At 35.6% G+C, this 12,908-nt stretch overlaps 1 protein-coding gene across 2 annotated transcripts in view; it reads right to left on the bottom strand.

Moving 5' to 3' along the window:
* The window catches only part of LOC124171910 (ras association domain-containing protein 1-like), a 61,032-nt gene extending 51,035 nt beyond the window's left edge, over window positions 1–9,997 (bottom strand). Inside the window, exons 1-5 of one of the 2 annotated variants that reach the window (XM_046551321.1) lie at window positions 9,593–9,997; window positions 9,419–9,510; window positions 8,958–9,164; window positions 3,896–4,105; window positions 491–614 (exon numbers count right to left, since the gene is read on the bottom strand). In XM_046551321.1, the coding sequence (XP_046407277.1) occupies window positions 491–614; window positions 3,896–4,105; window positions 8,958–9,164; window positions 9,419–9,484 (607 nt within the window). In that variant the 5' untranslated portion in view covers window positions 9,485–9,510; window positions 9,593–9,997. The remainder of the gene's footprint in view (window positions 1–490; window positions 615–3,895; window positions 4,106–8,957; window positions 9,165–9,418; window positions 9,511–9,592) is intronic. The other variant, XM_046551322.1, reaches the window with a different exon arrangement.
* Between the last annotated feature and the right edge of the window lie 2,911 nt (window positions 9,998–12,908).

Genomic DNA, 12,908 nt, shown 5'->3' with positions numbered 1-12,908 from the left:
TATTTTATAACCTACTCTGTATATTGTCTACTGGGGATAACAAATTATTATTATTATTAAAAAATTAGGCTCAGTAAGCCCAAAAATGTGATGCCTTCTACCATGTGCCATCTCCTCAGTCACAGATTTTTTTTTTTTTTTTTTTTTTTTTGGGAGCTTACAGGAAAATCAGGTCCCCTCCCATCCCCTCCAATGAATGCACTACACCAAAAATACCTCTCACTGGCAAAAAATCTAGAGAAAATTCCATTTTACAAAAATTGTTGCTGCAATGCAATAATTTAAGAGATCAAGAACACTTGTGTCAAATTTAAATTCATGTGCATGCTTGCGCTTGCAATGAATGCTCATTCCATTGATCCTGCTTACAACAAATAGTTTTCACAAAAGAGGAAACCCTATTCCTTAAAACTTCTTATTAATCACAACAAACACTACAAAGAGATATGTACCTCCTAGATGTTAAAATTTTGAGACATGACATACTCACATTGACAGCGCATATATTTTGCTTGATAGATTCCCCAGAGAAGATCTCCACACTTGTCACACCACGTTGGGTTGCTTGAGAAAGAGTAAACAAAGTCGTGGCCAGCACCTTGCCCATCATCTGGCTGAAACAAACATTTCATCTATAATTACTTGAATGGCTTGAAATAAGTTCCTTTGCAGATCAAAAATTAAACTTCATACACTTAGCATCTAAACCCATTTAAATCAACTACACATGACAAACCACCATTTTAAATAAAATTTGTTAATAAATGTGATACATTAGCTCATTCATTAAATTCTAACCCATTTGAGCATGGGAAAAAGAACATACAGCTCTCTCTATTCAAATTTCAGGCAATCCTTAACACCTTCTTCAGAGTCAGAAAACAGAATGGCCACATATTGGATAAAAGATTAGGGGAAGTGGTGGGAGGGGTCGGGAAAGGGAAAGTGGTAAGAGGAGCATTAATCAGTAGTCATTAACCCATTAGTGCATAGCGTCTGACATATCGGACACTCACATTTAATTTTTTTTCTGGGCTCCAGTTGAATTGCGCTACATTTTAATACTATATTAAGTTCAAATGGATGTCTGTGTTCACCGCTCCACTAATATTTTAGTTGACTCCTTGAATTTATTGACTTGAGAAGCATTTATGTTAAGACATGGAATTGAAAGAATTTTCAGTCACCCGCACGGGGTAGGTAAATTATTTTTTATTGTACTATTTTTCTCAATATGTTGATAACTTTTATCTCATTCTAATGGTTGATCTTCTCATTTTCTATATTATCAAGTTTCCTATACTATTTGAATATGTAATCAACACTGGAAAATGACCTTCAAAATACATCGGACGGGTTGTATTATTTAATCTATTGACTGTAAGAATTTAAAAATTGCAGAAATAAGTGAAAATCAACCTTATTAGGCAGAGTAATTACTTTCTAAATGAATATTCCACAAAAATAACTTTATGCACTGATGGGTTAAGGTCAGTAATATCGGATGCATTCACGAGATTAAAATAACGTAATTGAGAGGATTAACATTCTACATGGGGGAGGGGGGCATGTGCTGAGCCCACGAATATAGCCTTGGGATTGATGATGACCCCCCCACCCCTTCCCTGTTCCCTAGCCATCCACCTCATCTGAAGTGTTTCACAACACTGGCAATGCACACAATACCTACGTGGAATCAACTGCAACTATTACATTCCATTTGCACGCAGCTTATTTTGCAAATCGCGTGAGGGCCAAGCTGAAGCGGAAGACATTTACAGTTAAGAAAATTAACCAACTTAAGGTGGAGGAATCTCATTGCATGTAGCACCAACTTTTGCCGACGATTCCGAGTCTACATATGAGCTGTTGTTGCAGTTGCTAAATCAACATCTATTCAACACTTGCTCCTTCAACTTTTATAAATGTATATATCTGTAGTTATTAAGGTCTAATAGAATTTCTTCACTTTGATTATGGCAATATCTTTCCAGCCTTAAAAATTGTAGCAAGGTATTCCACATGTTTTGCAATCAAATCAAATACTTTGATAAAAGCATAATTTAGCATTTGGATAAAAAACAATTTACAAAATCTCTGGTTCCCCTAAAATGTATTCAACCACATGCAAGGCTTCAGCAATAATTGCCCATTTGCAATATGAAAAATTCAGTAGAAAAACTTTGTCGGGTTCACTACTATATTAATATGGGCACGACCCAGATATCGTAACGTAGTTACATCTTCAGGTCCCTTCAGGTCTTCTCCACCAGAAGATGTAACTACAGTGGAACCTCGATAAAACGACACCCCACGGTGCACCAATAAACACTCGCTATAGCGAATTGTCGCTTTACCGGAGGTGGAGCAAATAATAGCCAATATACCTCATATTACTCCCTTATTTTTATTTTCTCGCTTAGACGTGTTTTGTGTTTTTTTGGCCATGGTGTCTGCCATCAAATGCTTTCTATTCACGCAACTCACGGACGTGCGGGTATGCTGCCGACTGATATTTGCCGCCCGAGGAAAAAAAGAAGATCAAGCATTCGCGAATGCCGCAATATTTTCACCAAAATTAACTACTTATTTATCGAACGACAGTTTACCACATAAATTTGAGACTGAGCACTCTATTAACTTCATTTCTAACAGATCGCTAGCAATTACAGAGATTAAGGAGTCTTGGTTTAAGTTTTTCCGGCGGTGAAACCCTCGCTATGGCGAGAGCCAACACCAAAAGGGCGTCGTAAAAACGAAATTTTTAACATGCTTATTATAGGATCAATTGACGGTGCATCGGCTATCTCTCGTAATAGCGGGGGTCTCGCTATAACCCGTACTCGCTTTAACGAGGTTCCACTGTATGTTACGAAACCCAGGTCGTACCCATATTAATATTATAGTGAACCTGACAAAGTTTTACTCCTTTATTTCCAATATGGAGAGGGTTCACAAAGTCAAGCCTGAAGTTCTCAGTTATATGAAAAATTCATTTAAAGATCATAGATAACATATTCTTTATTCAAAATTGGTTATTCATTGAAGAAATTCTCTAAAATGAAGCCAGAGCCTTTTTTTAGCCACTCATCATCTTCTACAATACTAGAGCAGATGTTCAAGTAAGCTTGATCCATCCTTGCCCATCCTTGTGAACAAGTAAGGAAAATCATTATGGTTAACAAAGGGAGTTCTAAGGGAAATAATAAGCATGTGTATCCTTGCATCAAAATATGATAATCCCGGTGTTTTAGCATCCAATGTTATATTTTATACATATAAAGACAGCGGAAAACATCGAAGGAGGGTCAAACTCATGCATGGATAATCAACAATACACACGGATAAACTACAACATGGATAATCAAGAGTTTACAGCAGGAGTCTGCAAAATCCTTGAAAATTTGGATACACGCAGATGACAGCCACATGTTGACCTATTTGAGAATTTAATGTACTCATCAAAGTTTTCCCTAAACAACACACTCTTTTCAACTCTCTGGTACCCAAGACAAGCCAACACAAATATAACCAAACTATATGTTGCTGAAAGCGGCACAATGGAGTTTACCCACAAACTTTCACTAATGGCAATGTGTGCAGCAGACTGTAGTAAACACTATTGTGGATAAAACTGCTACAGATAAATCACAAAATTATTAAGCCTCTTGGCTCTAGCACATTACTGGACCTGTTACATTTCTTCTGTAATCATAGTTGCACCACGGCAATTTAAAGATTATTTCACTCATTACTTACACTACCATTCATTACTCTAAAAGTTATGCTGAAACGTGAAAGATGATGTATAAATGAAAGGAAGAATGAAAAAGCACAAGAAAATCAGTTCATCAGTCGGCAGTCAGGATTTTAAAGCATGAAATAAATTGATTACCTCCTCCCATAAAAAAGCTGCCAACTTTTTCAGGCTCACTGCACAAATGTTTTCTTCTTTCTGGGAAGGCACATCAACAGCTGCTTTCCCTTCACTTCTGCTTCCATATGATTTTGATGCAACCATGTCAGGATTATTGCAAGTTGCAAATTGTACACCACTAGGAGTCGCTACTTTACCATGCACATTGTCCCACAAAGACTCAGGAGCCTGAATAGTTGAGAACACCTAATTAAAATTATTTCAAATACTGTTTAAGGTTACAATCACATTTAAATAATTGAAAATACCACAGTATATCCAATCAGTCCTGAAAAAAATCTGGCATTAATAGAATACTATCATGCAAATATTTCTGAACCAAATAGAACAAGTTGTAGAACCAAACACCTCTGCATTCTCTGAGAGCACAGAATATTTCACCCAATAAAGCAACTCGGGCATAATTTTGAAAAAGAATTTTGTTAGAACTACTATTATTGGTCACAAGAAAATAGTAATTTATACCACAGACATGATAACAACAATTCTGTGAGTAATTGCATTCCCATTTACCTACCCTATAATGGAATGGTTTCACCATGCTCACCTTGCTAATATGCTATTCATTTTTTTGTTATTTGTTTAAAAGGTACAATAATGAAAGGTTCCATATTTTTTGAAAACCTGAAGATGAAAATTTAAAACATCAAATTTGATACCCCTCACAGATCTGATGATGACAACTAGGACTGTTGTTTTTAATGGTGGTGTAATCCAACAGCTGCCAGTGATTTGTATTGGCCGCCACAGAGTAGTGCCACAGCGGCTGAATCCTAAATCTATATTTAGACATTCTTTTGTTCATTGTATTGTATCCTATGGCTAGTGTACGTGTGGCGTCGGTCTCTTCGACCACATGTCGAGATATGTGTATTAAACCTTAAATACACTTGTTAACACCTCAAATCTACTAATATAGACACCCTGATAGGTATGTGTATTAAATTGAGGTGACTAAAATAAACATAGTTTTGCAAGGGTTAGCAAAGAAAATCAGAATTTCAAATAACATAATAAGGAATGCCAGTAATACCACCTTAAAAATTAATCTATAAATGAAAATGTCACCTATTGGCTTCTGGAAGGGAATCTAGGTGGCAGCACTAAATTAGGTGTCTTGGCCAAATAGAGATGATCGGTTGCAACAGTACGTTTGTTTGTGTGAAACGATAACCAGCCAATACTATGCCAGTATTACTCTCTTAGCTGAATATCAATAGTATTATGATGGAAATACATAAGAGGGAGAAGTTCTTGAGCAACAAAATGTGCGGCGTTTATAATTGTACCAACCAGTGTGAGACAAATGCTATCTCTCTACATAGATTCCCCAAAACCCCTACTTTGAGAAAGAAGTGGGACCATGTCTTGAGAAAGGGCAAGAGTTAGTTAGCTTTCTTTAGAAAAAATTATAATCCCTAATACTGAAGTATATGAAGGGCATGACAACGTCAATGTATTTTTTAATGCCTTCTTAAAAGATGTCCGCATAAGTATGGGAGTGCCAGAGGAGGGGATGCAGACTAAAGGAAGGTTGATCAAATTTGTAATATGTACATAACTATCAATGAATTTTCAGCTATCCAATAAGCCAGGAAAGTTGGGGTTGGGGAAATAATTAAAATCGTAACAACTGAGAATAATGTGAAGCAGCTGGGAGCAAGAAATAACTCGTGGTAGTATTCCAAACCCAGCATTCATACTATGCTGAAGTACCAGGAATGCCATATGCATCTGTATATTTAATGTAGGCTGATTAACAGAACGTATTTATGAAGCCTTAAATTTTTATTCTAGCATTAATGGCAATTTAGTCTGGCATAGGGAATCAAAAGCAGAACAGAAGAAACAGGACAAAGGGAGGTTGTTAATTATTAAGTCAATGAGGGTTTCTGAGTGGGAAGTGATACAGGTTGGATAACTATTAACAATGATAAAGCAAAAGATATGTATTAGCTTATTGAGGAGGGATGACTTATGTGAGGAGATGTCTAAAATATTGTTCTATGATTTTAATAATGATCTATCGCAATAGATGGTTAAGAAAATCGTCAAATATTATACTACAAAATAGACAAATAAGCACCAATTTGCTTCCAAAAAGCGTGTACCTCATGTGACTTGCCATTAATACCTCTTGTTTGTAGTAACAAGCCCATTACAAGAACCAAATACTCCAGTACTTCAACCAACACAACTTCCAATATGTGATTACAGTGTTCCACTTCATAGCCCTCAACGAAGGGCCTCTTGAAGTCTCTAGTGAACTCCAAAATGTTGGATATGGAGAAAATTACTTCATCCAGTATTCACAACTGAGAAATACATCCCTATTCGCTTCACAAAATTGCAGAAAACACACCAGACGTCAGCTACTTTGATTCCTCTTGCCAATTGAAGCCTAAACAAATACTCTGATATAATAGGTTGACCACGCATTACTGCTTTTTGGGAGCTTATCATTAAAATAATTATGAATTGAACGGAAGAAATGAGGGAGTTTCTTATCCTGCACTATCCATGTTTCTCAAAACTACCACATTCCCTATTAACCATGTCTTTCATCACTCAACAGCCCTATTATTGTAGCTGAAATCTTCCTTTGACATAGTCAGGTACAAATTCATATCTTCCTCTAATTCTGATCATATTTAGCCACTGAAAAATGAAACCATAAACTATAAACAGGGAGTATACATTAATAAATGCAGGTTTATAGAATAAATGAGCAATAAATAATCAGTGGGAAGCACTTGGTATCATATTGCAGTATGTATCCATGCATCAATAGCACCAATCACACAAAAAATCATCAGAAAACTCATGAAATTAAAACAAAAATTAGCATCGGCTGTGATTGATCGTGAATCATTTTAGGATATGCTTAAATTGCATTAGGTATACCCTTACTACAATAATCAGGAATAACCTTAACCTGAGTTGATGGAATGTGTATTGCAGCAGACCTACATGCACAGTGACTAAAATATGACAAGGTTAACTACAGAGATCTCACCTGAGGCCAGTGGTGGATACACATGTGGGGCACAAGAGGTGCCCCCCTGCCAGAGCCGCCTGCATTACCAAACATTCCTAAACCACAATTGTAACTTTTTTATATCATAAGATGGCATTGCCTTGTGTACATGTATAATCTTCTATACTATTTCTACTGTATAGATACCTTTTTCTCAACTTATACGCAACCAAACTCTACAAATGAGGAACCAATATGTACAGAATTTATCAGAGAACATGTGACAGCATATCTTACTTCCTAAATATTGCTATTGTTTCCTAAAATTGTTTTTTAAATAATAAAAAAAAACAAAAAAAAAAAACAAAAACCGGTAAATATTCCTAACGTTAACGGCGCACAAACTGATACATTTGTTCATTTGCAACAATATCTCGCATTCTTTAAATAACTTTTATCAAAATGCGGCTGATTCCACATTCAAGTCTCCTGTTGATACGTAAGTATGAGTCATCATGTGCGTTTAACAGAGGATAGTGTAATTACTTCCAATGTTGTGTTTAAAGAGGTCCTCTTACCTCAATTTCTACATGAACATTCCAATTAAATTTGTACATAAGACCCTGCCTTTTTTTTCTAAATTTTAAAATTAGAAACGCACCTATTCCTCTGTGGACCTGCATTGAAAAGAGCGGGGGAAGCCCACTGGGAGCGGGCGCATCACGCTCGTCAGTTAAAATAAAACGTTCTTAACTTGATTATTTATTAATTGCGGTAAAAGTAAAGGTATCTCAGGATATATTTTGCATACCCCTGAGTTTTTTCTGTGCCTGCTACTGCCCGAGGCTAAATTACCTAAGACCCAATTGATTGTGGGGAAATTTGGAACCATTCCTCTACACCTACATACTACCACCTATGCCTCCTCAATAGGCCAATGGTGGGGGGTGTTAGGACACCAGCCAGTAGGTAACAAAAAAAGGAGGGAAATGCTTGTACAAGATCCACCCAGCATTTAAGTTTTCCTTACTGTTCGATGGAAAAACAAATTTCTATGCCAATCTGTTTGGCATACAATCCATGGGGCTAATCATATATTAATTCCAATTCTAACCATATCAGTTCACCTAATATTAGTGCAATCAAATGCCAAGATATGAAAAAGAGTACATCACCCTATGAAAAAGGGAGACAAAGGGGGGGAGGAAGTAGGATACTTGAAAAATAGCGATACTTTCATACTTCAGAACAATAAAAATTTATTAGCACTATTCTTTAATATATTTTTCCGTGGATCTAATTTCTTTTAGAGAAATTTTGGCGTTTTTAACAGAAAACTATAAAATTCCACGGAGGGATATTTTCTGAAATTGTAATTGACCATTATGAGTCCCTTTACTGAATCAATGTTTTATTTGTTTCTCTCATCAGTCCAATGAGATAAAATTAAGAGAAAATACCCTGTCTACATTTTCAATGTGCCCTGGTACGCTGAAGAAATATTCATAAATTTTGAGAAGATCAGAATGGCTATTAAAAGATTTGCTATGTATACAATCATGATGACAAAAAAGGGGGACATAATCAAATACTTAAAATATCTGCCTGGACACCGGACGGACATCTAAAGAGGTTGACATTTCTGGATTAATCCGGATGTCCTACCCAATATAATACAATTAACACTTATGAAGGACAGATTTCTGGAGAGTTGTACATATTTACAATTTTTTTCACAATTTAATCATACTAAGGAAACAAATGTATACACTTAAGGAATTAAACATCTTGTAATTGAGGACATACTAAATTCAAGGCTATAGGTTATGCTAGCCTAGATATAGCTTCGTGGCATTTATTAAATAGAAGGTGAAGTGAACAACTAAAAGTGAACTCTTTAAAGATTCTTCAACAATCAAAAGTAATCGTTAGCAAATGAAGAGCAGGCGCTCTTTCAATTATGACAAAAAAAGTCCCAGATAAGCCCAACGTCTGGATGCTCCAAAAGAGAATGTTCAGTAACCAGAAATATGCACAACAAACCTTGGCATTCGGAAAATGGACGAGCTCGATGTGTTCGGCTGGAAGGCTTTCCTTCTGAGCGCTTGGCCTTTCAGGAGAATCAGATGCTTGCCTTCTGCTTGCTCTTCTCCTAAATGGGCTAAACACCGACCAGCTATTAAGGAAATCTCCTATGCCTTGATTGAACCTCGAGTGCCAATCTTGATACCCAATTGAGTCTGAGCTTGCCTGGAAAGGAGGCATAAGTATTGCCATTTGGCTCGTTGGCCTAATTAGGTACTACCTTAAGGTACTTTCCATCACATATCTTCAAGAAATTACAAAAATACCCAAACTAAAATGAATTATAAATTCCACCGCAGAGATTATTCCAAAATAATAGGGCATAAAATGGAACAGCAGTATGAAAATTGCGCAGAAAATTGAAATGTCTCAAAACAAAAATTATGCAGTTAGTTCCCTTTAGGAAAAAAAACACTAACCTCCCCTCCGGATGAAATGCCATGATTTGGGAGGCCATAGGGTTTGCTGGACGACATAGTGATCATAATAACTGCATCAGGATATTAATGGCCTTGATATAGAGAGAGAATACAAAGAGTACACCAAATTGTTCAATTAAAGCACATGAAAAGTATTAAATATTTAGAATTTACCTTCTGCATATCACTGGGCCGCGACTTTTTATCGAAATTGATGTAAAAACCAGGTATACAGGTAAAATCATCTTACAGGAGAAAATGAAACTTATGTCCATGATACAGTCTGACTCATCCTACCATATTAACATACATTCCTCACGTTTAAATACCACTGAACATTGACCACATATTCAGAAATACTGTGCAGCACTGATGGTTCCTGTTCAAATTAAATTACGTTTTCCTTGTTTTCCATCGCGTTACCACCGGTAATAACAATCGAAAGAATAAAGTTCATAAGATTTGCCATTCTTGATAAATAACCTATTTTTAAGTCACATTTCAATAACTGCTCTAAGAATTAAATAGTAAAATTTTGAACCTTCCCTATTATTAAATTTTGTTAAAAGAGCCTCGAAAGAAATAGTTGTAAACATCACAATGATTTGAAGAAGTTCGAATATTGGTCAACAGATGGTAGCTGCAGTTCCCACCGCAGAGTCCTCTGGATGGCCGTTCTCAACACTATTTCATCCACTACCTTTGACGCGGCGCCATGTTCAATACAAAAGTGCCTTGTGGAAAATTTTTTCACTCTGTTGATAATATAAATATGATTGCATGACAAAATATTTATTTTGTTGAATAGGGGATTCTCTTCAAGCTGAGATTTGAATTTTAACCACTATCTTTGATTAAAATAGTATCATAATCCTAATGCCAAATTTTGAGGGCTATTTATTGTTTTGTTCATTAGTGCCCTAGTAGCACAAGAAATGTTGAGCATATGCTCAGATTATGTCAGGGAAATATGTTTTGCACACAACATTAGCATATGCTGAAAATATGTTCAGCAGATGTTTAAAACCACATGTTTTCAACATATGCTCGAAATATTTCCAGCATATGTTCAGACGATGTGTTGAGCATATTTTCATAGAAATATGCTCCACATGTGTTCAACGAAATATGTTGAGCATATGTACGTAGACATATGCTCCACATGTGTTCAACGAAATATGTTGAGCATATATACGTAGACATATGCTCCACATGTGTTCAACGAAATATGTTGAGCATATACTCGTAGACATATGCTCCACATGTGTTCAACGAAATATGTTGAGCATATACTCGTAGACATATGCTCCACATGTGTTCAACGAAATATGTTGGGCATATTTTCAAGAAAATATCTATGCGTTCTGAGAAATATTTCGTCGACAAATCAGCGATCAGGATTCGAATACTGCATGCTAGTTTTATAATTAATGTAAAGGAATATATCTAGTTCTAGTTTATTCTAATTCAAGTATATCAATTCATAATTTTAACCAAGGCCCTGATTTTAACACTTTTAAAACAATTGAAGAGCGAGACGCATGCGTCGACGTTGTTGTGTGTGTTCATGTTGGTATGATTTCATTGCTCAAATCGCACGTTGTTTACGTTACTTTATACAAGAGGAGAGAGCCCAGTTACCTCGGAATCATCTAGAAGCATGAAATGTAAGTACATTGGTAGATAAATATATGAAATTACTATTTTACAATTAGTACTAACTGTTCTTGTGTGATATCGTAAAAGTTCTCAATCGCTGTTTATGAACGGATGAATGTATGATATTACTATTTTAGTTCTAACTGTTCTTGTGTGGTATGGTAAAAGTTCTCAATGGCTATTTATGAACTGAATTGTGGTCGTAAATGCCGTATTAAGTTATTCCTGCCCAATGTAAATACTTGGATCGAATATGATGCATGTAACCGAGTGAGTGCGAAAATGTTCGATCAAAATCAATCATAGCCACAATAAAATGTGAAGGAAGTAATAAATTCTTGGTCAAGGCTTAGAGCCTGTTCTAATTTCGTTTGTGAATCTATTCATAAACTCTTTTTTTGTTCATGCTAATATTGTAACAAGGCCATAAAATTATGATAACGGCAGCATATTTCATGAATGCTAAACTAATCGCTGGATGATGAATTAGCCCTCTCTTTCATGGTATCATTTTGAGGCATAATTAACTAATTTGTAACCAAGTATCATTAACGAACTTATTTTGTGAATAACTGTCGCAGCGAAGTGCTAACAGTAAATATGAGTAGTCTCGACTAGGAATCATGTTAACACAGTTGCACTCTGATATGAGGGAACGAAGCAAAGAATTGGCATAGGTAACCCATGGGGAAGGCTCAAAAGGTGTGCATGATACGTACTATCGTTAGTTTTTTTCCATCAGATTACTAAAAATTTACTTTAGCACTTAGGCGATTCACTCAGAAGTAAGGGGACAAAAATAATCGAGTTGATTTGCAGTATCTACAGTATTCCTGTGGTTCGTGCCTCAAATACTAACCAAATCTGGCATATATATTGCTTGGGTTTCACGGATTTCAAGACATACACCATATGCCCATTGGTATTTATAATTTCATGGACAATTAGAGACCAAAGTCACATAATGTGTATCTTAAGCGATTTTTTATGGAAAATAAGGCTCCACATTATAGTGGAATTAAATTTAATGTTGTCAATTGAACCGTTTGTTCTGTTAAACATGATATTCTCAGGTTCATCATAATTTTCTTGCTTTCCATATTTCATTACATATTTTAAGCAATGCAAAATCTGTTAATGAGAAATGTCTGTTTAGTCATGCAAAAAAATGACATTTTTATTTTTTGAAGAACCTCATCACCCTCTTGCATGGAAATGAATCGGTGTCTTAAAATGTTCATGACCTCACTAATCTATTAGTATTATCTTCATCTAGCACTCAATAATTGTATTATGATGATGAACTTACATGGAAATGTATTGTAGGATTATTGATATTTAAGACCAATGTATATACACTAGCTGACATGAATAACTTTTACATTACATATTGTGTGAACTTATGATGCAATACTTCCCTTACTGCTGCTTCCTCTCCTTAGTCTGTCTCATGCAAATTTTAAATTTTGCAACTTAATGTTAATTTACCATTCATGAAAGATGTCAATATTCACCATTTTCAGGTTAAAGAAGTAATATTTTTTGCTGTTTAGTGCTTGTTTAGTGGATAAATATTGATTTCTGTTTATTTTAATCTACAGATGCTCTCCACTCTTGTCTTATGTTTAGCAGTGCTGATAAATGTGCCTTTCTTGAGTTAACTGGGGAGTGGCTACGATGGTCGTGCTGCCTGAAGAAGACTGAGAGAAATCAAGGAAAAGAATAGGCTTGAAATATTTGTTGATAATGTTAAATGCTTATGTTTTTTTATTAGAATAAATCTACTTCATTATCAAATTGCAGAACTATGTCATACTTGATTCTCCTATTA

Source organism: Ischnura elegans, chromosome X, assembly GCF_921293095.1.
Source record: "Ischnura elegans chromosome X, ioIscEleg1.1, whole genome shotgun sequence".
Classification (NCBI taxonomy): Eukaryota; Metazoa; Arthropoda; class Insecta; order Odonata; family Coenagrionidae; genus Ischnura; species Ischnura elegans.
Note: the sequence above shows the minus strand (reverse complement) of the source record. Positions and strands in the feature narration are given on the sequence as shown.